Raw genomic sequence first — 26,854 nt, 5'->3', positions numbered from 1 at the left:
TTTTTTATTTATTTAAGTCTTTCTACCTGTACTAAAAGTAGGATCTGTCCAATCTGTGGATTCTGAACTATCGGTGGAATACGGCTGCCTAGTTTCTGCAAAATTATAAATATCACCACTATAGAAGTATACATAACTATCGCAACTGAACTGAAGAAAACAAAATACCAAAAGGAATCATTATAAATAGCTATATTTTATTACTTTGAATTGCGAATAATTTTAACTTTTATTTATTTAAGTCTTTCTACCTGTACTAAAAGTAGGATCTGTCCAATCTGTGGATTCTGAACTATCGGTGGAATACGGCTGCTCAGTTTCTGCAAAATTATAAATATCATCACTATAGAAGTATACATAACTATCGCAACTGAACTGAAGAAAACAAAATACCAAAAGGAATCATTATAAATAGCTAGATAACGTTATTTTACTCTTGCTTTAACGACCGTAAAAAAATTCAACTCTGAATATAACGACCCTCTCTGAATTTGAACACCACTCTTTTCTAACTTTCTATTGGAAAGTGGGGTTGAATGGTTGACCTTGAACAAGCACAGAATCCGAAGGTCTCACACGGCGTCAAGACAAAGCGATTTCAGTTGGCTAGTATGGGGGTGTGTAGATAACAAACGTCATCGAGCATTGAAGACGAGCTGTCGAATCGGGTGAGTTTCTTTACTCTTGCCCCCCTCCCTCCCATTACCGACATCCCCACCTCTTTTCCTTTACTTTGCCTCTACTTTTCCGTTTCATTTTGTTTTTAGCTGGAAAAGGCTTTTGCATTTGATTAAAGTGTGCTGTTCTTAATTTTTCAAGCTTGCATTTCAACACGCTGATTTGTCATTTGATAAAAATGCCACCTTTAGAAGCTAAACGTTGTGCTTCATCTATTGATGTGGAGAAAAAAAATTAGAGTGTATCGACGAGAAACCCATGCCTAAAACTGAAATCGCTAAAAAATTTGGAATACCTAAGAGCACTCTGTTCACAATAGTGAAGAACAGAGAATCCATTTTAAACGCTGCCCCAGAAAGAATGCGACTCAGAGATGGAAAATTCCCTCTTCTTCAGAAAGTCCTTTTAAACTGGATGAAAGGCATGCGCAGCAAGAACATTCCTCTGGATGGAAACGCTTTAAAAGAAAAGGCAACAGTTTTTTTTTTTGAAAAACTCTATCCCAATGAATCCTTCAAAGCTTGCGATGGATGGCTTCAGAACTTTAAGCATCGGCATGAAATAGTGTTCAAAAAAATATGCGGGGAAAGCTCTTCAGTAAACAAAGATACCGTGCGTATATTCAAGGAAGAAACTTTAAAAAAAATTATGGAAAACTACATTGAGGACGATATATTTAATGCAGATGAAACTGCACATTTTTATAAACTTTTTCCTGATAGATCTTTAGTTTTTAAAGGTGAAACATGCAAAGGAAATGCGCGATCCAAACAAAGAATAACTCTTCTGCTTGCAGCGAATATGTCAGGTAATGAGAAATTACTATTGTTTGTAATTGGTAATTCGCATTGTCCCCGCTGTTTCAAGGGTGTAAGGGGTATAATTTTATTTTTTTACTTAATTAAGTCCTTCTACCTTCTACATGTCCAATCTGTGGATTCTGAACTATCGGTGGAATACGGCTGCTCAGTTTCTGCAAAATTATAAATATCATCACTATAGAAGTAAAACATAACTATCGCAACTGAACTGAAGAAAACAAAATACCAAAAGGAATCATTATAAATAGCTATATTTTATTACTTTGAATTGCGAATAATTTTATTTTTTTATTTAATTAAGTCCTTCTACCTTTACTAAAAGTAGGATCTGTCCAATCTGTGGATTCTGAACTATCGGTGGAATAAGGCTGCTCAGTTTCTGCAAAATTAAAAATATCATCACTATAGAAGTATACATAACTATCGCAACTGAACCGAAGAAAACAAAATACCAAAAGGAATCATTATAAATAGCTATATTTTATTTCTTTGAATTGCGAATAATTTTATTTTTTTGTTTAATTAAGTCCTTCTACCTGTACTAAAAGTAGGATCTGTCCAATCTGTGGATTCTGAACTATCGGTGGAATACGGCTGATCAGTTCCTGCAAAATTATTACATTTATCAGTATAGAGGCATATGTAACTATTACTTCTGAACCGGAGTAAACAATATTGAAACAAAAGAAACAAGTTATGTTAGAAACAGCAAAGCAGTAAAAGTATTGTTTCGTTAAGAGAAACTTATAAAAAAATTGTCATCCTATCATTGAAAACAATGATGCTTAATTAACCTTGTTAATATGCATTAATTGAAATAAAAAAATAGATTATATACTAAAAAAGCAAAAGTGGAAAATATATTTATTCGTTTTAGAGAACCGTAGAAAATCTACATACTGTTATTTACAGCAATGATTATTTTTTATGAGCCTGAAGTTGTCAAGTACGTAAAAATTCAAAGAATTAAATGGGCTGGTCACATCGTTCGGATGAACAGAGAGCGTCCGACAAACATAATCTTTTCGGCTCAGCCCATCGGATCAAGGCCCAGAGGTCGACCAAAGCTGAGATGGGCCGACTGCGTGGAAAGAGACTTTTCAGTCTTAAAAGTCTCAAACTGGAAGACAACTGCCAGGCAGAGACAGGCCTGGAGGAAGTTGATTGAGAAGGCCAGGGCCCACCCGGGGCTGTCGTGCCATTGAGGAAGGAAGGAAGGATTATTTTTTATTGTTAATCTGTATTAATTAAAATAAAAATAAACTTTGTGCTAAAAAACAAAAATAATGGAATAAGGTCAACGGAAAGCTCGTTTAGGGAAACCGTAAAAAATCGTATCGGGCTGGTGACAATTAATTTTGGCAATACGTACTACTCGGGCAACGATAATTGATACAGTTTTCATAAAAATTCTATAATAGCTCTGTCGTAGTTTCAGAAAATACTTTCTCCAGTGATAGCAAAGATAGTGTAATAAAATTTTAATGTTTTAGGATTAAAAGAACTTTTTTTCATTACTACATATGATTTTTAACAGTAAATTCAAGATCAGATATAGAAATGCTCATGCTACCAAGTTCTTATCAGCATCTTATAAGTATTATATTTGATTTCGCCTTTATTTTGTTGAGAATTGTTTTTGTTTATTAGTTATGAAGTGTTATTTTAAGATATTTGGAGATTATTATTTCTCTTTACTTATTAGAGAATGTCTACTAAAGATAGATTTGATGTAAAAATTTTGCGATGTGCTTGGTAAGAATATAATTTTTTACCCAACTTAATTTACACAGAACCATGTAAAATCAAGATATTTTTATATTGAAGAAATACTTTTCATCCTAAAGTTCTAAGTTAACTTATTACGTGCTTATATAATTAGAAATATGTGTAATGTTTTAACATTGTCTGCATATTTTTAAATTATATTTAGAAAAATACAGGATGACCTTGAAAACATCTTTTCGGATGTAGATTCTTAGTAAGTATGTTTTAGCATTACGGAACAGCTGATCACAGACATAATAATTTGTCGATCTTTTATTTAATTATTTTTAATAGATTAGCAATATATTAATTGAAAAACGTCTTAACTACTACCAACGAAAAACGGCATTTATGAGCTATGAGAACTAGATTAATCCAGTTCCTGCATTTTAGGAATGTTGGAAGGTAATTTATTAAAAGTTTAAAAAAAATGAATGGATTTGCTTTTGTTATGTTTCATTCGTCCTCCATTTCTTATACACTGCAGCATGCATGTACGATTTATTTAAGAGCTATATATATATATATATATATATATATATAGATAGATAGATAGATAGATAGATAGATAGATAGATAGATAGATAGATGCCTCTTCCAGTTTCAAAATTATCGGTGAAATTTCGTAGCTTAGTTCTTACAATATAAGATTTTTTTCTTAAAAATAAAAATACAAATAGCACTAAACAAACTGAAAATAAATACACCAACTATAATCATTATTAATGTAAAACTGTGGTTATTAAGATGATGATCAATTTCGCTTTTCAGTTTCAACAGTCTTCAACAGAGCAACTGACTTGAAAGAGGCGCTAATTTTGTCCAATTTGTGTTTTCAAAAAATGTCTGTGGAATATGGTGGCTCAGTTTCTGCTAGATTAAAAATTTTATTTGCATAAAAACACAAATCACTTAAGGTATAAATCAGAAGAAAACAATTACACAAGTTAAGATTAATATGAATGAAATACTCTAATTATTGAAATTATTAAAAGCGTTATTTTTTATATTGAATAAGCTTTGTTCTAGCAAAATTTGCCGATTCTGTTTAGTCGTAGAATTCAATAATATAGTGAAATATAATAAGTATGGTTACTCTTCAGAAATACATATTTTATTAAAAAAAACATACTTCCTACTTGTAGTAAACGGAATACAACAATTATTTCATCATTAATTATAATAGATTTTAAAAAATATATATAATTCAGTCTGATAAGTAAGTTCATTCAAGGGCATTTCATAATCTTCGTTTCTAATGCATATTTTTAGAATCCTTGTAAAAAATAAAATTCATAATAAACTGATAAACTTATATTTTTATAATTCATTTTGTATCAAGAGTAATATTGTGGCAAAAAGAAATGAAAACAGATATCGATATATCAACAACGAGGACAGCAGAATTGAAATTATGAAAACCTGTTTGATTACCTTATAAGGCATTTAAAAACGTAGCAAAGGGAATTTTTTTCAAACATAACTTATTCTCACACTAAAGCCAACAACATGCTTTACTAAACCATTTGATGTGTTTGACATGATTTTGGGTAGTGTTTAGTGCCTTTTTTTACTATAAAAGTGGTCTCTCGTGACAAAGAGTTATAGCATATTCGGTCCCCTTTTATCTATAGGTATCTCTAACAGTTGAGATTAAGATTAACTCTCTTCTAGTTCTATCTACTATCGTGAATTCATTAGTTGTATATTTTCACCGGTGTCGAACAATTAAATTGTGTCGGAAATTATTTATGACTCCACTACTTTAAATGTATAAGCAAATTTGGGTAAAAATCTGCTACTGAAATGTAGCAACCTATTTGGGTTTTGATTTTAGGATTTTATTCTTTTTTTTTNTTTTTTTTTTTTTTTGATTTTCAGATCTTACATATTTGTTTAAATTTTAGCGGTCATTAAAATTAGTAACGGTCATTAAAATTATTGTAACAAGTAGCGGTCATTAAAATTATTGTAAATCAAATTTAAAAAAGCAAAAATAAAATTGAAAGTTGTAAAATTTTCTACCACTTGTATCGAAAAATTATTTTCCTTAAAACGGAAGAAGCTCGTTTAAACGTAGTGAAATTTTTTCTAAAATACAAATTAGGATCGGAAAGAAGATGGGATTAGATTTGTTATGATTAATCAATTAAGTAACCAAATTTAAAATAGTTTTGGTCATAGTAGCAAATAAAAGGGAAAATGTACTATAATTAATACTTTAAATAGTTATGAGAACCGTACGATATTCCAAATCGATATTTGTCATAATATATCGAATAAAAAAACCAACATTATCGTAAACATTTTGCAGCGGTGTATACTTATAAAAATTATACTAGATAATACAATACGATACAATAGTAATAACGATTATACTAGATTAAACAATAATACTATAAACAAAGTACTCATAAACAATTGTTTTTGTGTCCGAAAGTCTGATTATGATGGCGAAATTTTAAATGAATGTCGTAAAAATACGAAATAATGAATATGTAGGAATATATGCATTAATATTTTTACAGGATAAAATGCGTTAATAATTTTACTGCCTTATATCGCAATGGTCTCCACCAAAACCTTCTTTGCATTGACATTTAAAAGTATTTCCAATCGTATCGCAGGTTCCGCCATTTTGACATGGATTAGGCTTACATGGATTGAAGACTATAAGAACAAAAAGCGTTAGAAGGAATGTATTTATTTTCATTATAATCAGTGGCTTTATAACAAATCAAATATTTAAATAGGATAATACAAATTTTTTTCTTGATAATTATTTAAAATAAAACCTGACTGATGTTTTTAGGAAAGTGGGAAATCTGAGATTTATTCGAGATTTTGATTTTGATTTTGTGCCATAAATGGATGCAAACAAATCCAATATGAATCAGACAGGCATATTAAGTAGGCCAATATCCGAACTCAAACTCATAAGGATTTACCTTTTCTCTGTAACAACTGGATTGGAAAAAAATCGGATCAGTAAAATTGGAGGGAAAAGTTTCCGATTAAAATAAAGCCAATTCTGATTATAGCCCGAATACCCGCCACATGTATACATGACATGAAATAGGCGATGTTGCTTATCATTTATCAAAACCTAGAGGATAGTTACATGTTGGTTTTCGGTAATGGTAGCCTCAATTTCTGTCACAGACTTTAACTGCCCTTTTTTTAATATGCAGAATTGTTAATATTTTCTTTTGGAATTAATATTAAGGGAAAGACCAGGCCCTTTATGAATGACAAGCACTCTGTCATCTAAGAACCGCCACTGAGACACTTTTCAGCGTAGATTGAAGTATTAACTTGCTAGAATATCGGGTTTTGCGGACGGTTAGTTGACCACCATAGTACAAATCTTCCCACGCCGTAGAAGAACCTCTAGCACTGTTTCACCCATAGAGTTAACTCTATGGTTTCACCTTCATATCTTTAAAGGAAGGTTTTCTCTTTTTATCTGATGTCTTCTGCGTCATTTCACTAATCATACAAACGACTTGCGACATTAAAGAATTAAGCAGTACTTTAAGTTGAGAGCTATTTTTAAGCACAGGAACATAGAAAAAAAAGAATTTGGATGATCCAGATAGTTTCTTTATTCATTTATTTTGGTGCAATTGTCATGAAGAAAGGAAAAATAGGATTTCTTCTCTCTTATCAACGAGGTGAAGGCTCGTTAATTTAGTCTGAAGGCTTCAGCTATACAGTCCCTGGTCGAATTATTAGACGTACTATAAGATTCTACATAAAATCTTAATTATCAGATGATATTAAGTAGCGTTCTTGTTTTTTCGAAACTGAAACTGATTCGCACTTGCTTATGTTCGTGTATCAATTGGTTAACATTGTACTGCAATACATTAAAAATAAACACAAATAGGAAGTATATAAAAAAATCTCTTGCTTAAAAACCCATTATATTTATGCTTAAATATAAAAGTATTGCACATGAACTCGTACAAAACATGTCATTGTTAAAAAAACTAATAATTTGGTCTAATTATAATAATATATGAATGCAATACCTGATATATTAAATATTCTATATATAACATATGGTCTACATTATCCTAATTTATAATAAATATCGTCTAATTTAACGGATTGATACACTAACGTAAAAAAGTGCAAACCGGTTTCAGTTACATAAAAACAATAAAGCTGTATAGTATTACCTGATAATTAAGATTTTGCATATAATCTTTTAGTGTCTATTACTTTGGCGAGGGGCTGTAGGTGTAGAGAAAGCCGGTGGCCAAAGCTATATTTCCAACAGTTTACTGCCTCAATTTACGTTGAAAATTTCATTTCACAAAGTTTTTTTTTAGATAATCGGGTTCTTGTTGTGAAGGCCATATTCTTTCCATTACTTTAATCACCAAGAAAATCTGGAATTCGGACGATATATAATAAGGATGCATGGATCAAAAAGGGGCAGTTTTAGTCTGTGACAGGAGGGAAGGATAACATTATTAAGACCTGGCACAATATTGATACTACTGTTCCCCTGGTGTTGATTCACGTTTTTTTTATTTCTACTTTTTGGATCTAATTATAGCACAAAATCAAAATGGCTTTATTGAAGTGAATCCCAGTGTACAGCATGGTTTAGTCATTGTGTAGAATATTGGAAGGTTTTTAATTAGTCATTCTAAGAGATACCAAGGAAATGTGGAAAATACATTTATCGTTTCAAACTTTGGTGGTTCGACATGAATTATTCTCTATAATACCTTGGTAATGTGTAAAATACTAACTATTTTGTAATTTTCTGGTCAATTTTAGGCAAACTGTACACTTAATAGGCATTATGGAATGTCACACTTCATAAATTGATAGTAAGATACACATTGTTTTTTCCAACTTGATAAACTTATCACATTTTTTATCGCAAAGGGCTTTTTTAATCATAAGTAAAATAAATGAGATACAAATAGTAAGCTATTATTGAAATCTTTCGTTCTTAAAACCTTAACTATTTGTTTATATATGTTTGAATGGTATGAAAATTTGGTAATATTTGAATGTACTTAAAGAGATTGTTTCTTGACATTGTTTAAAATTTTATCTGTTTTTTCTACGTTCTTTGATTTAACATGTATGTATTCAAAACACTACAATTAAGATACATAAAGGTAGTTTTTTCAGTTCTTTTTGCTCTATTTTCCGAAAGTACGCTTCCCCCTGCGACTTCGGACAATTGTGTGCATGAAAGACGTAATATAGTGGGATATATAAGACGTGGTTTTATTTTGCTGCACAATTCCCGTATGCTATCTGTCACATCACTTTAAAAGATTCTCAATGTCTCTTCAAAGAAAAACAGAGCTCTGCATACGGAAGAAACTTTGAACGGCCTATGTTGCCAAGAAATTTTGTGGCTGGATTTTTTTGAGATTGGAACCATCAATGCAGCTTATTGTGGTCACAAACTGAATAAATTTATTGACCCTACTAATACAAAGTGGCCTGTCCTATTCACATCTGGTGTTCATTTGTCGGATGAGAAAGTGAGACCATTTCTGGAAACGGCAGTGCAAAACCATATTGCAATTTCTGCTTGAGAGCATTTTTACCACAGTCTTGATCTTGTATTCATCTGTTTTCTGGTATGACCAAGAATTTAAGTAGAAGTTGCATTGAAAGCAATGCCAATTAAATTTGCAAATATCACATTTTTCGAATCTTATAAGGTTGTGTGAGATATGTCTCAACGTTTCTGTTAAATATATGGTGAGTAAAGTTAAGTCTTTATCTTAATGTCTTAATGTATTGTCTTTTATAAACACCGCTGTCCACAATCAACAGAGAAAAGTTATTTTAGGACTCTCTCTCATATTTCCTGTTTTTTTTTATCAACGTTTTTTGATATAACCAATCAAAATTTTAACAAATAAAGTTTTAAACAAACGATTCGATGAGTCATTCTGATACTCGTTGGATGTATTGTATGTTTTAATTCTTCCAACTTTCGATAGCTAGTTAAATAATTTTCTTAACTTTTTAATTTCAAGTGTTTAAAGTTTGGAGCTGATATTTTCTTGGCAAATAAATAATTTATTTTCTCACTAAATGTATACATAAACATAAAACACAACCTTGACAGGTACTTCCAGAATATGGAGCTTTGCAGATACATTTAAACTTATTAGGTGACGTAGTTATGCACGAGCCTCCATTTTTGCAGAGTTGTCTATTGTAACAGACATCTAAAAAAATTATTAGAACTAGATATTGATCATAAATTAAAAATAAAGATTGAAGTTATAAGAATAAGAANCCTCTAGCACTCTTTCACCCATAGAGTTAACTCTATGGTTTCACCTTCATGTCCTTTAAGGAAGATTTTCTCTTTTTATCTGATATCTTCTGCGTCATTTTACTAATCATGCAAACGACATTAAAGAATAAATCAGTACTCTAAGTTGAAAGCTATTTTTAAGGACAGGAACGAGGAAGAAAATAATTTGGATGAACCAGATAATTTATTTATTTATTTTGGTGCAACTGACATGAAGAAAGAAAAAAGAGGATTCCTACTCTCTTATGCAGCGAGGTGAAAGCTCATTAATTTTGTCCGAAGGCTTCAGCTCTGCAGTCCCTGGTCGAATTATTAGACGCACTATAAGATTCTATCCAAAATCTTAATTATCAGCTGATACTAAACAGTTTCAATGTTTTTACGCGGCAGAAACCGATTCGCACTTGTTTACGTTCGTGTATCAATTGGTTAACATTGTAATGTAATACATTAAAAATAAATGTAAATAGGAAGTCTATAAAAAATCTCTTGTATAAAAACCCACTACATATATGTTAAAATATAAAAGTATTGCATATAAACTCGTGCAAAACGTGTCATTGTTAAAAAACTACAGTGCGTCTAATAGTTTGGTTTAATTATTATAATATACTAATATAATACTTGATATTATAAATATTCTATATTTATATAACATGTCGTCTAATTTATCCTATCGTCGAATTTATGTTACATATTGTCTAATTTAACCACTTGATACACGAACGTAAACTAGTGCCAGCCGGTTTCAATCACGCAAAGACAATAAAGCTGTAGAGTATCATCTGATAATTAAGATTTTGCATAGAATCTTATAGTGCGTCAAATAATTTGGCCAGGGGGCTGGCTGTAGGTGTAAAGAGAACCGGTGGCCCGAGCCATATTTACAGCAGTTTACTACCTTAATTTGCGTTGAAAATTTCATTTCACAAAGGGGTTTTTTAGATAACAGGGTCCTTGTTATGATAACCGTCCTTTCCATTACTGTAATCTCCAAAAAAACGTGAAATTCGTACTGGACTGTTACAGAGGGGAAGGCTAACATTATTAATAACTGGCACAATATTGATACTATTGTTCCCTTGGTATTGGTTCACGTTTGTTTTTCTTTCTTTTTTGGATCTAATTATAGCACGAAATCAAGATGGCTTTATTTAAGTGAACCACAATGTACAGCATTGTTTAGTCATTGTCTAGAATATTGGCTGGTTTTTCATTAGTTATTCTAAGAGATACCAAGGAAATGTGGAATATACATATATTCATCGTTTCAAACTTTATCGCTTTAGACAACATGAATCATTCTATATAATACCTTGGTAATGTGTAAAATATTAACTATTTTCTACTTTTCTGCTCAATTTGAGGCAAACTGTACACTTATTAAGCATTATGACTGTCATATTTTATAAATTGACTGCAAGATACGCATTGTTTTTTCTAACTTGATAAATTTATCAATTTTTTTTTATCGCAAAAGTTTTTTTTTTATCATAAGTAAAATAAATGAGATTCAAATTGTAAGCTAGTTTTGAAACCTTTTGTTTTTAAAACCTTGACAATTTGTTTACATATGTTTGAATGGTATAAATGATTGGTATATATTTCATTGTACTAAACTTAGGGATTGTTTCGGTTTCGACATTGTTAAAATTTTATATACTTTCCTACGTTATTTGATTTTACATTTATGCATTCAATACACTACAATTAAGATGCATAAAAGCATTTTTTCAGGGTTCTTTTTCTTTTTGCTCTATTTTCGAAAATACGTTTCCCCCTTGCGACTTTGGACAATAATGTGCATGAAGGGCAAAATATAATGGGATATTAAAGATAAGACGTGGTTTCATTTCGTCTCACAGTTCCCGAATGCGTTGAGATATCTAGTCACATCACATTAAAAGGTTCTAAAGTCCCTCCAAAGAAAAACAGAGCTCTGCATACGGAAGAAACTTTGAACGGCCTATGTGACATTAACCATGTTACCGAGAAATTTTGTAGCTGGATTTTTCGTGATTGGAACTATCAAAGTAGCCTATTATGGTCACAAACTGTATAAATTGATTGACCCCACTATTACAAAGTGGCCTGTTTTATTCACATCTGGCGTTCTGTTGTCGGATGAGACCATTTTTTTTCAACAGCAGTGCGAAACCTTATTACAACTTTTGGTTGGGAATATTTTAACCATAAAACACACAGTTCTGACCTTTTATTCATCCATTTTCAGGTTTGAGCAAAAATTTAGGTAGTAGGTTGAAAGCTCAAAACTTGGGATGTTTAACGACGATTATAAAATATAAAATTTCATATAACTAAGAGTGAGATCATCAGCAGGATGATGGGTTGTTTAGCAGTTTACCAGCCTAACTCACTTTTCGCAATAATGAGAAAAATGGTATCAAGAATGAAGGCGCAGCAATTTGGGATAATACTAAGCAGCATCCTTTAGCTACCAAATGGGTTTAGAATTATGAGAAATACATTTTTTCCGCAATATAACACAGATTTTTATATTATTTACTTTTTTCGTTTTATTCAAACATGTTGCTTATCCAAGATAAATGTAAACAACGAGATAATTAAATTACCAATTTTGATTTATTTGGTAAAAGAACATGTTGTATAAACGAAATACTGGTGCTTAAATGCAGGCCTGCCATCTACCTTACTTTTTACAAATTATTTCATAAAATGGCGGACATTTAAAACTAAACATTCCGAACTTTTGTTAACTTTCCCAACATTCTAAAAGCCTCAGCACAGAAGAACTTAATCAAGTAGCATTGCATATAAACTTTTAAATCATGCATATGTAGTGGTACTAAAAAAGTTGAAATGAATAAAAAGAAATAATACGTAAAACATAAACATGCCTAACACTAGAATACTTTTTTTTAAAACGCGCTGCATATGAATAATTTGATATGCGTAGAACCTTTTAAAAATCATTACTATGAACTTCATACATAGTGTGATAGTTTTTTCTTTAGCTTGATTTTTTTTTATATTGAAGTTGATTAGGAAAAATTAACATTGTGTAAGTTTGAGCTCCTAAAAAAGTTTTTCTTTTCTGTAAAAAATTTAAAAGTTCAAGGTCATTTCGGTAAAACTAAATTATAAGTATGTTTAAAGGGACACTTCAAGCAAAACCACTTTCAAAGAAAACAGCAACTCCCCAAAATCAGTTTTCCTAGATTATTAGTTTATCGCTGCCAGGTTATAGACATGCAATCGTTTCCATGGAGCACTGTTGCTTTTCGGAATAATGGTCTGCTAAAGTTAGGGTTAATCAGAAGTTACAGTCATTAAAACTTACAAAGAAAGCGGAATCCGCATTTTTTTCATTTAGCTTTTTTCAAAACAGTATCTTTGCTCAAAATGAACAGATGACTAGCTTTGCCATCTTACTAAAAATTCAAAGATGTGAGAAGTCACACTCCTCCACCTTTTTGTGCCAATAATGATCCTCCCGTTAAAAATGAGTTAAAATATAGTGATTTTATACGAGTTCATCTGTAATTAAAAGATTTAAATGTAGAAAAGAAATAACACAGAGAGATAGCAAGATTAGAAAGAAAAATAGGGAAATCAGGGTTTTCATAATGTAGTATTTATAGAAAGTACTGCTAAAAAATGAATAATAAGATAGTGAGCACTCTGTCAATTATAATTTGCTCATATATTCCTGTAATTTAGTTACAGGCTTTAAAATCAAATTTAGGAAGTCTGAAAAATCCACCAATTTTATGGAGCAGGGTAATTTTTTTTCAAACAAGACTTCTGTATTCTTTTTCCAATAACTATTTTCCAAAACTAATAAATTGTTTTCGCCTCTCTTCACTTTCATATCGCTGTTTCAGATACCACCTATTTCCTCAGAATAACACAGGTTAGCAAATAAAATGGCAATACTGATTCAATAGAGGCTATAATAATATCGGTGATATTTACTTCTGTGTATTCTACAATTATTATCAAAATTAGTATTTTCCTTATGAAATGTTGTAATTTAGCAATCTTTTAAAGCTCTCTTGCTGTATTAAAGCTCTCTTTTTCCTTTCTCATAAACTAGAATATTATACTTAATTTTATTTGTTAATCCTTAGGAGAAAATCAAATCCTTTCACCTCCTCCTATATATCCGTTCGAATTTCATCCTCCACGACTTATTCCTGCTGCTGTCTTGCTGTTTGTATATATATATATATATATAGTNTAAATATATATATATATGATCCAGAAGCCTGGAATAGCTATACTGTGCCAGTCACTGAGTTTAAGTTTTATATATTGAAATTAAAGATAGATTTCTTATTAATGTGTTTATGCTAGCTTACAGGATAGTATAAGTGGATTTTCAGAACAACGATGCTGTTTTTGGAAAATATAAGAAAATGAGCAGATTTTGGAAATTTTGAATGTTTAAATGATTATATCTTCTAAAAGCACCAATAACCTAGTAAATTGAAGGATCACAGAGCTTGTCCTTATAGTGAACTTTATTATTCAGTAAAAGAAATTAGGGTGCTGTTGATTAACCATGATTTTCAGGGCCTGAAAACACCAAAACTGAATTTTTCTTAAGAGCGTATCTCTGAAAAGCAACAATACTGCAAGGGAACTTGTATAATTTCATCAATATACTGATAATATGTCAAATTAAAATTCTGTTGTGTTGCTCTCTTTAGATTGACTCCTTAAACATACTTATATTTCACATTTAAAGAAATGAACTCGAACTATTAAATTTGAGAATGACTGAATTGTTTAGGAGTCCACACATGCACGATATCCACTTTTCCTATATAAAAATTACAACTATTTCACAGAAATTACAACTATTAAAATTTCAGATACTTGTTTGATTTTCAAAACTAAGCTTGTAAGATTTTCAGAAAGAATTATGACCTCTTCTCGAAGTAAAATCATCCAGGAGTGGTTATTTTTGATTTCGACTACGATCAGAATTCCAATGTCCAAATATTGTGAATCATTGATTTAACAGCGTATTTAAAAAAAAATTCTTCCTTAATAATTTTGAAAATAAACAATTTAAAGAATGTAAATCTGAAATCTCTTACCTTTCAACTCGCAATTATTTCCTGTGTATTGAGATGGGCAACTGCAGTTAAACGAATTGTGGTTTTCTGTACATATTCCTCCATTTTGGCAAGGATTCGATGAACATGGTCCTGCTTTAATACCAAAATACAAAATTAATATTAAGAGCTTAATATAACCTCTTAAATATTTTGTGAATAAAACTGGGACACCAAACATTGTCAAAAACGAAACAACGGAATAGGTTTCATTGGCCTGAATTTTTTAATATTGAAGTTGATTGGGAAAAATGAACATTATGTAAGTTTAAGCTCCTAAGAAAGTCATTCCTTTTCTGTAGACAATTTAAAAGTTGAAGGGCATTTCAGTAAAACTGAATTATAAGTAATAGGGTTTATTCAAAGAAAGAAACAACACCCCAATGTTCAGTTTTGCTAGATTATTAGTTTATCTACTGCTTTTCTGAATAATGGTCTGCTAAAGTTAGGGTTATAAAGAAGTTACAGTCCTTAAGACTTACAAAGAATGCAGAATCTGCAATTTTTTCCTTTAGATTTTCTCAAAACAGTATCTTTGCTCAAAATGACCAGATGACTAGCTTTACTAAAGATGCATATAAATGCTATGTTAGAAGTCACACTCCTCCATCTTTTTGAGCCAATAATGATCTTCCCGTTAAAAATGAGTTAAAATAAAGTGATTTTATACGAGTTCATCTGTAATTAAAATATGTAAATAAATGTAGAAATAAATAACACAGAGAGGTAGCAAGATTAGAAAGATAAATAAGGAAATCGTGGTTTTAATAATGAAGTATTTATATAAAGTACTATTAAAAATGAACAATAAAACAGTGAGCACTCTGCCAATTTTTATTTGCTCATATAATCTTGTATTTTAGTGACTGGTTTTAAAATCAAATTAAGGTAGTCTAAAAACTCCAGCATTTTTATGGAGCAGGGTAATTTTTTTTTGAAACAAGATTTCTTTATTCTTTTTCCAATAATCATCTTCCAGCACTATTAAAATGTTTTTGCATCTCTTCACTTTCATATCGCTGTTTCAGATATCAGCTACTTCTTCAGAATAACACAGGTTAGGAAATAAAATGGAAATCTGATTCAATGATTCTGAAAACACATTAATGAATGAGGATATCATAATATCGGCAACATTAACTACCGTTTCTTCTACAATTATTATCAAAATTAGTATTTTACTGCTGAAATTTTGTATTTTACCAAGTTAAAAGCTCTTTTTTTTTCTTTCTTAAAATTAAAATGTTATACTTATTTTTTTTTGTTAATCCTTAGGACAAAATCTTTTCATCTCCTCCTGTATATCAGTTCAAAATTATATCTAAGACTCTATCTCTATCGTTCTGCTGTTCTGTTGTTTCTCAGAGGTGAAACGTATTGAGTACAACTTCCTTTTGTTGGTTTGGAAATCTAACAATCTTTCTTGCAAGAAAAGCTTAAACTTTTCAAAACAGATAAATATAAAGATAAATTTAAATAAAATTAAATATAAAGATAATTTTCTTATTTAATCTGTTTATTTTAGCTTACAAGATAGTACAACTAGATTTTCAGAGCGACGATGCAGTTTTTAGAAAATATAAAAAAATGCAGATTTAGGAAATTTTTAATGTTTACATTATTATATCTGCTAAAAGCATCAATAACCTAGTAAACTGTAGGATCAAATATCTTGTCTTAATAGTGAACTTTATTATTCAGTAAAAAAAATTAGGGTTCTGTTGTTTAACCATGATTTTCAGACCCCGAATACACCAAAAACTGAATTTTTTTAAGAGCGTAGCTCTGAAAAACAAAAAAACTGCATAGAAACAAGTATAACTTCATAGATGTACTGATAATATGGCAAATTAAAGTTTTGTGGCGTTGTTTTCTTTTGATTAACTCCTTAAAACATATTTATATTTCACAGATAAAGAAATAACCTTGAACTATTAAATTTTCTATGAGAAAGGCAAAATTATTTAGGAGTTCACACTTGCCCGATATCCATTTTTCCCAAACTACTCCAATATAAAAAAATTAAAAATGATCAAGTCGATAAAAAATTACAGATTTTTGCTTGATTTTCAAAAACAAGCAAAAATCTGTAATTACATTGCTCGTAAAACTTTCATAAAGAATTATGACTTCTTTTTGAAGTAAAAACATCCTGGAGTGGTTGTTTCTGCTTTCGAGAAAGATCAGAATTTCAATGTTTAAATATTGTGAATCATTGATTTAACAGTGTATTTAAAAAAAAAAAAACAGAAAAATTCTTACTTAATCATTTTGAAAATGAACAATTTAAAGAATGTAAATCTGAAATCTCTTACCTTTCAATTTTTTACTACAATTTTTTCCTGTATATTGAGATGGGCAGATGCAGTCAAACGAGATGTAGTATTCTATACATGTTCCTCCATTTTGGCAAGGATTCGATGAACATGGTCTTACTTTAACACCAAAATACAAAATTAATGTTAACAGCTTATTATTATATTATCTTAAGCAGTTTGTGAATAAAACTGGGACATAAAACATTGTCTAAAACGAAACAAAGGAATAGTAAAGTAACAAAAGTAACAAAACATACTGCACGAACTAATTAAATTTGACACATGGTTTTCCTAGTAAAAGATATATATATATATANAGAAAGAATTTGAAAAAAAAGCTAAAAAAAAATGTATTTTCAAGTATACAAATGAATAATCAATTAATTTTTGAGAAATTGCAGGAGTACCTCTCCTTAAATAGAAACATCAATGAAGAAATATGTTTTGCTGATAACCATTGGCAAAATTAATATTCGTTAATGTTTGTTCTTATTTCAATGAAAATCATATTTAATTTTTTTATTTTCCATTTACCCGTGCACTAAAATCAAATTATGTACTAGACTAAATGTAGCTTTCCAGACTTAAATTCAACTTTCAGACATTAAACCAAGTTTGAAGACTAATACTGATCAGACGATGCGACGAAAAAATTCCAATCATTCATTAAATATTATCAAAATAATTTATACTCGATGTTAGATTCATATATTCATAATTGTAAATGAAATTTATTCTTTAAATTCCGCCAAAAGAATGTCGATTACTTTGGGTTCCATAGCCGAAAAAAATTGGGAACCGCTTGACTAATAGAATAATCTGACTAGGGTCGAATTATTAAAAAAGCTAAAAACTGTTAAAATAATTATTTTATGGTGAGCTGCATTATTTGATATAAAGCGCGCAAAATATTACAGTGTGCGTTCATGCGTTGTAATGGAACTGGGCGTCTGAGATATTGCAAGAAAAAATACATTTAATATGTCTAATAGGATTGATATTGCACGAGGAATTCTTATTTATATTTGGCTTACTCATAGGAGGATGAAATGATGATCATAGATCTTTATATGTATCTATGGATTATTTAAACTTAACGTTAGTCAAAATCATTTTGAGTCAAATTTAATAAAACAAGAATCGGGTTTAAATAAAACAAAATTAAAAAATTGGTTGCAAATCTTCTGGAAAACCAGGAAATGTTAGCACATGTTAAGTAGTAGCAATCGACGTATAATTGATTTTAATGCAGTGGGCGATACGCAATAATTTTCTTAGCACCAAGTCATTTATTTAATATAAATTGGCAGCTCAAGAATTTAATTCTTAAAAAAAGTATTGTACAGAGATATATTCGTGTCTATTGCGTTATACTTTTAAGAGATACACACATATATAGTAAAATGTGAAAAAAAAACATAATTGAAAATTTTTTTAAAAGCTTAAAAGGTCGTTAGCAGACATGCATTCCCATGTATTTTAGGTACTAACGACCAGAGCTATTAATAACTACGTAGTCTCTATTATATTTTATATTCGTTTTCATATTCATAGTGTTAATAAAATTTATATATATCACTTGAATTTTTCAATTTTTATATTTTGGTAAAATGATTTCGATTTCTTCTACAGATAAAAAAAACTAGTCATCCATGCGTGTTTAAGTTATTAAAATGAAGACCTGGCCAAGACTCTAAAATTTAGTGAAATTATCTTTAACTACAATTGTATTTCATAAATTATTTTTCCAAAATGAATTGGAACGAGTAAAAGTTGGAAGGCATTAACAGATTACTACATTCTTAAAAAATACTCGCCTTTAGGCAAGGAAAAAGAAAAGTTACAAGACTTTCCCCGAGAAAACTTGGGAAAACTGTGGCTTTCAATATAATATTTCAAGCCGACCGGCCTTTGTAGGGGTCAGGGGACTGGTCTTGCATCAGAAAGGTACTGGGTATGAATCCCGGGAAAGGCACAGCTGTTCTTTTCTTCTCTGTACTATCCGCCCTTACAGTGGAATCAACGTTGGCCCAGCTAATATGATGCCCCTGAAAGAGTGGCCAACAAATATGCCCTTCAAGTGCCTTTATGACGAAAGGTCATTCTCCAGGTGGGCATTAGAAGAAAAATGAGCTTTCGAATTATTTTTGTGTTGTGAAGGGCAAAATAAATTTAATTCCCTAAACCAAGAATCATAATTTCAAACAAGCATGGCAAACACTAAAAATAATTTGTCCACAAAGTGGAGCAAGATGGTATTCACGTATATGGAAACATGTTAAATTTATTGATAGTACATGCCCAAAAATAGATTGTAAATCTTACGCTTCAACCCCTGCTCACCATGTCCTTCTATTTGAAGAGGGTTCAAAAACCTAAATTGAGTAAACACGCCTGCAAATGCATATAGTTCCAATAAACTAGCACAGTTAAGCCATGTCTAGGTTTTTAAAAGCTGGCAAACTTAATAATAAAATTAAATGTTTATATAAAAATTTGTCATTGATTAGAGCCTTAATATCGTCCTTTTTTCAGATGACGAACTGATATTGCTTGTTGAGATAAATAAACATAGATAAAATATAAGGGAAGCATGTGTGTTTACACATGATGTATCCAAGATACAAGAAACAAGCTGGAATTAACTCGAGAGAGTTAATAATTAAGTGATAAATAAATCACTATATTATAAATTACATATCTTACTTTCTTACCTAAATCAAGCAGGTAACTGAAAAGAAATAATTCAATCAAGAAAAATGAATTAAGCTATAAGATAATTACTGCCGGCACGTGGGCATAAGACCGGCGCGTGATCTAAAAAAAGATATATAGCGGAAGCTAAAAAAGAATAGTGAATCCTAGTGAAAGAGAATATTTTAGAAAAAATAACATGGCTCTAGAAAGAAAGACAGAATCAAAATTAAAGACAACTTACATAATTTATTGGAGGAATCAAACAACACTAAATACAGTGGTGCAAACACCACATCTTGAAGAAAAGAATTTTACAATTCTATAAAATTGGTTTCAATTTTTCAATTCGATGTATATGGATATAAAACACAAGGAAAACTCATTGCATCTGAGTAGAAATTATTTTCTTGCCTACCACATTCAGGCAAGGACAAAAAACTCTCTCTGCAGGAATTAGGGGGGCAAGCCCCCTAATCCTCGTGAAAACTCCAAAAGAATCTCACCCACACATTCTTTGTTCAACAATCAATCTCTCCCAGCCGCAGTTGCCACACCTGAAAAACAGTTCTAGAAAAAGTCTTTCTACTTGTCTTAGGGCTCTTTTCCACTGCTCTGCTTCTCTCACAAGGTAGTTCTCACTGATTGAGATTCAAGTTAAAGGCAGTTCTCACTGATCGAAATTCATGTTACCCTTCAGGTGTAACACGAACAAAGAAATTTTTCAAGGTTAAGTATCATTTAAGTTACATTTAACTGTTGCTTGCCTTTGAAAATATTTGTATAAAACTACTATTTACCCTTTTTAGTTTCACAGTAGGGACCACTGTAAGGAGAAACACAACCGCAGCTGATCTGGTTGCTTACTACTTTACAGGTACCACCATTTTTGCAAACATCGTGGTCACATACAGCTGAAGAGAAACAAAAAAATATTAATAATGGTTAAAGATAATTATGATTAAGAGCTATATAACTGTTACACAATGGGATATATAACTGTTGCATTGACGTCACCGTGAAATAAGAATGTGACGATTTCACATCTCAGCTTAGTCATATAGGGACTCTATTGAGACACAAATGTTACAATTTCGTTACATTGGGACTTTGTTGAGACGTGAATAAGTCACATGTTTTTTACATGGTGACCCAGTTGAGACGTGAATGTGTCATATTTTACGTCCCACAGCGTCTCAGTTGAGACATAGATTTGTCACATCCTAGTCAAAAGGTGACGTCGCGGCGATGATTAAATGTCTGATTGGGATCTTGACGTCTTTGTGACGTTAAAATATGACATCCCTAAAGGCAGTCACAGTAACCTGTTTTAGAGCCACGCATCGACATACATGCGGCTTCACAAACGTTTCTCCTTCACAAACGTGACTGTAGCTTTTTTTATTGCAATCTGGTAAAAGTGTTTTTTTGGGGGACAGTATTTAGGTCAATTACCGAATATTCAGCCACCCATTAATGATTCAATTTCAACCATGATTTAGTTGATGTATTCATACAATTCTCATTAAAAAACACTAAACTAATAATATAGTGCAAAAAGTATTATTTGATTTCAATTTTCTTAAACTTAACAAAACTATCTAGCTTCTAAATATCAAAATTTTATAAAAAGCTATTTTATCAAAAGAAGCTATTTCATAAGAAGCTATTTTATCATAAGCTTTGAATGATATTTTACAGCTCATCCAAACTAACTTTATTAATTGGTAATGATTTATCTATTCTTATTAGGGTAGAAATTTTGTCCGAAAGATACCTACTTCTCCCAGGTAGGGAGAAAAAAAACGGTGAATATACGCCACAACTAAGCAAAGCTTTATAAAGCCCACCATTCTATCTTCTCTCAGGTTATATAGAAAGTGATAGATGTACTAAATGTATATTAATTCTTTATTATGCAAGTTACCATTTGCTACTTAAAAAGTAAAAAAAAACAGCATTACAGATCCAAATTAAAGTCTATATATTAATTATATATCGTGGTCATCACACAATATATAATCTTACATTCTTCATCTTAAATCATAAAAGCTAATATTGAAATAATGAAGCTAGCAACTTTAAGTTCTTTAAATAATTCAGCCCCAGATGAAAATAAACAGCAGCTTTTTTAAGTTTAATTTCAGTCTTCAGAAGTATATTTATTTCAAGACAAAAAAGAAAATTGCAAATACCAAGTTTGGGGTCAGATTTACTTATTCGTGTATGTTGAGTTTACTCACTCAGTGATTTACCTAAGGGCAACATGATTCTCTGCTAAGATGTTACGTGAATATGTTCTAAGTAATGCTAAATATTGGCGGCGTCAAATTTTTTTCGTTTTTAGCGCCAAATGGTAATTTGTCTTTGTTTGATCCTCTAAAAGTGAAAATTTTATAAAATTTGACATCAGGGGTTATTTTTGAACGTTAAACCAAAAGCAAAAAAAGTCTATACGTTTTTTTCAGAAATGGAATAAGCATATTTCGCCATGGTTACAGTTAACTGTTTTTATATAATTAGAGATATTTCTTTTATTTCTTTAAAATGTTGTCACAACACTTTATAAAATGAAAATCTGTCTAAACGTGTAAAAGTTATTAGCTTGATCCTTTTTAATTTTTCTTACTCAACTTACTACTTCTGGAAAGATACAACTTCGTATTGCTGGACTACTTCAAAAAATTCTTTTTCACAATTTCTAAGTAGTAAACGTGATCAAATAATAGCACTTCCCATGTTATAAAATAACAATATTTAATTAAAAATATTCCTACAAATTGCAGAAAATGAATTAAAGAATTATTTGAAATTTAGCATTTAATAAATGGTAAAAAAAATAACCTGATACAAATTTTATAAAAATAAGCTTTCAAAAGATCACAAGCTTAGCTGATTATTTAAAGTGGGAGAATGCATTACATTATTCTGAGTAATTTGAATGATTGGTTGGAATATATTAAACCAAATGACTGAGAAACAATTTCTCTCTGTCAAAAAATGTATGAATATTTTATCGAAAGACATTATTCTGATGTTCACTGGGGAAAAAAGTAGATAATACGATTATTTTTTTTCCTTTGTTCTACTTTTTCTTAAATTTTTTATTCATGTTTCATTTAACAGTATCGTTTTCGCTTCTCAAACTATGTAGGGAACTCCATGCAGCGATTATAAAGGCTGAATAACGGCCATAAAGTATCGGTAGAGTTGGACATTTCTATATTGAATCAACATAGGCTATTAAATAAATCAGGTGAACTTAAATCTGTACAGGAACCGATATTTACTAAATAGTTCTTAGTTTTTAACATTGCACTTATTACATATTAGTTTTAACTATTTATTCTTATCAAAGTAATATATGTGTCATTCTCACAAAAACAGTCATTTTCATGTCCCCAGTATATTTTATGTTTGTTTTACAGCTTGCGAAGAAAAAAATTTCAGGGAAAGTGTCCTTCACAATGCAAGCTAACAAAAGAATAAAAATAAAATTATCAATTTTTATTTTTTATTTATTTTAGGNATCCCGTGAGTCATTTTGATCAAAAAATGGGATAGAAGGAAATTGATTTTTATTATCTTGGGCGAAAGTATCAATTTTTTCCGTGGTGGTTTCTGAGAGGACACTAAATAGGGTATTTTCGTTGGATATTTTGCTTTTGAGTTCGAGATATTTATTTTTGAACTGGTTATGGTGGTCATTAATTTTATTCAGGGTCAGCCATACTGCATAAAAACCACTTTCTGACAAATCTCTTTAAAGTTATCATTTAAAGTGGTGATGATAATGTAATACCCAAATAATTAGTAAAATAGAGAAATTATTTATTCGAATTGAGTTTCCTTCACTAATTTGTTTTGGTTGTTTACTATAAGTGTAAATAAAGAAAATGTTTATATAAAATATGTCATTGATTATAGCCTTAATATCGTCCTGTCATTTAACAAAATTATAGCTATTTTTCAGATAACGAACAAAACAATTTCACAAGGTTGAGTATCATTTAAGTTACATTTAACTGTTGTTTGCAATTGAAAATATTTGTATAAAACTATGATTTACCCTTTTTAGTTTCACAGTATGGACCACTGTAAGAAGAAACACAACCGCATCTGATCTGGTTGTTTACTACATTACAGGTACCACCATTTTTGCAGACATTGGGATCACATTCAGCTGAAGAGAAACAAAAAAAAATATTAATAATGGTTAAAGATAATTGTGTTTAAAAACAAAAAGAGTTTTCCTTGTATATATATGACCACAATGATATCTATAACTGTTGCAGTGACGTCACCGTGAAACAAGAATGTGACGAATTCACATCTCAGCTTAGCCATATAGGGACTCTATTGAGACGCAAATGTCACAATTTCATCACATCGAGACTTTGTTGAGACGTGAATAAGTCACTAACATATCACATGGTGACCCAGTTGAGACGTGAATATGTCATATCGTACGTCACACAGCGTCTCAGTTGAGACATAGATTTGTCACATCCTCTTCAGAAGGTGACGTCGCTGTGATGAATAAATGTCTGATTGGGGTCGCATGTTGACGTCTTTGTGACGTTAAAATGTGGCATTCCAAAAGGCAGACAGAGTAACCTGTCTTAGAGCCACGCATCGAAATACATGTGGCTACACTAACGTGTCTCCGTGACTGTAGCTTTTTTGTTGCAATCTGGTTTACTCTCTACATTTTAAATGATAAAAGATAATCCTGAAATAATTAGCTATCAGTTTTAAGTTCTTTTAATAATTCAGCCCTAGTTGAGAGAGTAACTGTCGTAAGTATAATTTCTATATATTTCTATATATTACTATTAATTTCTATATTTTTCTGTTAAGACGAAAAAGGAAATACCAAGTTGGGTGTCGGATTTATTAATACGTGTGTGTTAAGTTTGCTCAATAAATATTCTAAAGGCAGCATGATTCCCTGCTGATATGTTACGTGAATATGTTCTAACTAATGCTAAATATTGGCGATATCCCATTTTTTTTCGTTTTTTGCTCCAAATGGTAATTTGACTTTGTTTTACCCCCTAATAGTCAGAACTTTAAAAAAATTGATATCAAGGGATATGTTTGAACGTTAAACCAAATGCAACAAAAGTCTATATGTTTCTTCAGAAATGGAATATGCATAATGAGCATATTTCGCCAGGGTTACAGTTAACTGTTTCATATAATTTGAGATATTTCTTTGAGATGTTGCCATAACACTTCATAAAATAAAAATCTGCCAAAGAGTTCAAAAGTTATAAGCATGATCCGATTTTTAAATTTTTTTTTTACTCCACATACTACTTCTGGAAAGATACATCTTCATATTCCTTGGCTATTTCAAAAAATTCTTTTTCATACTTTCTGAGTGGTAAATGAGATCAATTCATAGCACTTAACATGTCGACAGAAGATATAAAATAATAATATTAAAGTAAAACTATACCAGCAAATTGAAGAAAATTAATTAAAGAATTAATAGACATTTGTCACTCAATAAATGGCAAAAGAAAAAAGATATGAAGTTTATAAAAATAAGATTTTAAAACATCTCACCATAAGCTTAGCTTGGCTTCTATTGAAAAACATTTCTCTGGTGTTATTAGGAAAAAAATGCTCAGATATAAAATTAATTTTAATTTTAATATGTAATTAATTTTAATCTCTAAACTTTTTTTTTACAAATTTTTCCTTTAAAAATTTTTTTCTTATGCTTCAGTTCACAGTTTTGTTTTCCGTCCTTCAACAACCGCATAATTTTATGTAAGGTTTATAATGGCTAAATAACGGCTATAAAACATCGGTTGAGTCAGACACTTTCATATCGAACCGACATAGGCTGAATAACGATTATAAAATATCGGGTTTATCGTAAAATTTTAAGTATTGCTTATAATGTCTAAATAACTACTATTAGACAACAGTTTCTTTGGACACTTCTATGTTGAGCGGAAATAGGCTGAATAACGATCATAAAATATCGGGTTCATCGGACAATTTTAGTTATTGCTTATAATGGCTAAATAACTACTATTAGACATCAGTTTCTTCGGCCACTTCTATGTCGAGCCGACATAGGCTGAATAACGATTATAAAATATCGGGTTTATCGGACAATTTTATTAGACAACAGTTTCTTTGGACACTTCTACGTCGAGCCGACATAGGCTGAATAACGATCATAAAATATCGGGTTCATCGGACAATTTTAAGTATTGCTTATAATGGCTAAATAACTACTATTAGACATCAGTTTCTTTGGACACTTCTATGTCGAGCCGACATAGGCTGAATAATGATCATAAAATATCGGGTTCATCGGACAATTTTAAGTATTGCTTATAATGGCTAAATAACTACTATTAGACATCAGTTTCTTCGGCCACTTCTATGTCGAGCCGACATAGGCTGAAAAACAGCTATAAAATATCGGGAGAACTTAACAGATCTGTATAGATTCGATATTGGTTATAAGGGCAATAAAATATCGGGTCAATTGGACAATTTTATAACGGGTTAACACAGGTTGAATAGTGGCTATAAAATATTTGGTCAATAGATTATTTCTATAACAATCCAATATTGGCGAAATATATTAGACCCATGTTGAGCCGAGCATATATACATATATACATCTTTTCTTTACTTTTTCTCGGATTCTTCTTATTATTTTTCCCCCTTTTTGATTGTTCTGAAATTTTTTAAATGCTTCCTCTACATTTTTAACTTATATACACTACCGGTCAAAAGTTTGCGAAAATTTTGAAATCTACAAAGAAAAGATCAAAATTCAAATGTTCATAGAACTGCGAAAAATCATTCAAATTGCATGAAAATTTGAGATGTTCTAAAGTAAAACCTCTACTGTTAGTTACATATGATCAAATTGCAATACTTTGTTTTTTGCGAACTGAATCCAGCTTTTCACCACGGATTGTTTTTATGGTGAAAAAATTTGTTAACTTTGAACACTTGCCAAACTTGCAAAAAAAAATTTTTGTACTTTCTGTTAATGGAAAATAGTTGTTTGAACCATTCTATGTAAGCCCTCAAAATTTCAGATGGATTCAATTTTTTTGACGAAATTATAGAATTTTGAAAAACATGTGTACTTTTCTCGATTTTTGAGCATTCCACATATGC

General features: G+C 30.6%; 1 protein-coding gene across 1 annotated transcript in view; it reads right to left on the bottom strand.

Annotated features, from left to right (window-relative positions):
- The window catches only part of LOC107438357 (fibropellin-1), a 53,415-nt gene that overhangs the window by 17,536 nt on the left and 9,025 nt on the right, over nucleotides 1-26,854 (bottom strand). Inside the window, exons 2-10 of the mRNA XM_071185323.1 lie at nucleotides 23,763-23,876; nucleotides 20,494-20,607; nucleotides 16,997-17,116; nucleotides 14,664-14,777; nucleotides 9,345-9,484; nucleotides 2,036-2,186; nucleotides 1,810-1,878; nucleotides 252-320; nucleotides 27-95 (exon numbers count right to left, since the gene is read on the bottom strand). Coding sequence (XP_071041424.1) covers nucleotides 27-95; nucleotides 252-320; nucleotides 1,810-1,878; nucleotides 2,036-2,186; nucleotides 9,345-9,484; nucleotides 14,664-14,777; nucleotides 16,997-17,116; nucleotides 20,494-20,607; nucleotides 23,763-23,876 — 960 coding nt within the window. The remainder of the gene's footprint in view (nucleotides 1-26; nucleotides 96-251; nucleotides 321-1,809; nucleotides 1,879-2,035; nucleotides 2,187-9,344; nucleotides 9,485-14,663; nucleotides 14,778-16,996; nucleotides 17,117-20,493; nucleotides 20,608-23,762; nucleotides 23,877-26,854) is intronic.

Source organism: Parasteatoda tepidariorum, chromosome 9 (assembly GCF_043381705.1).
Source record: "Parasteatoda tepidariorum isolate YZ-2023 chromosome 9, CAS_Ptep_4.0, whole genome shotgun sequence".
Lineage (NCBI taxonomy): Eukaryota > Metazoa > Arthropoda > Arachnida > Araneae > Theridiidae > Parasteatoda > Parasteatoda tepidariorum.
This window is presented reverse-complemented; position numbering and strand designations above follow the sequence as displayed.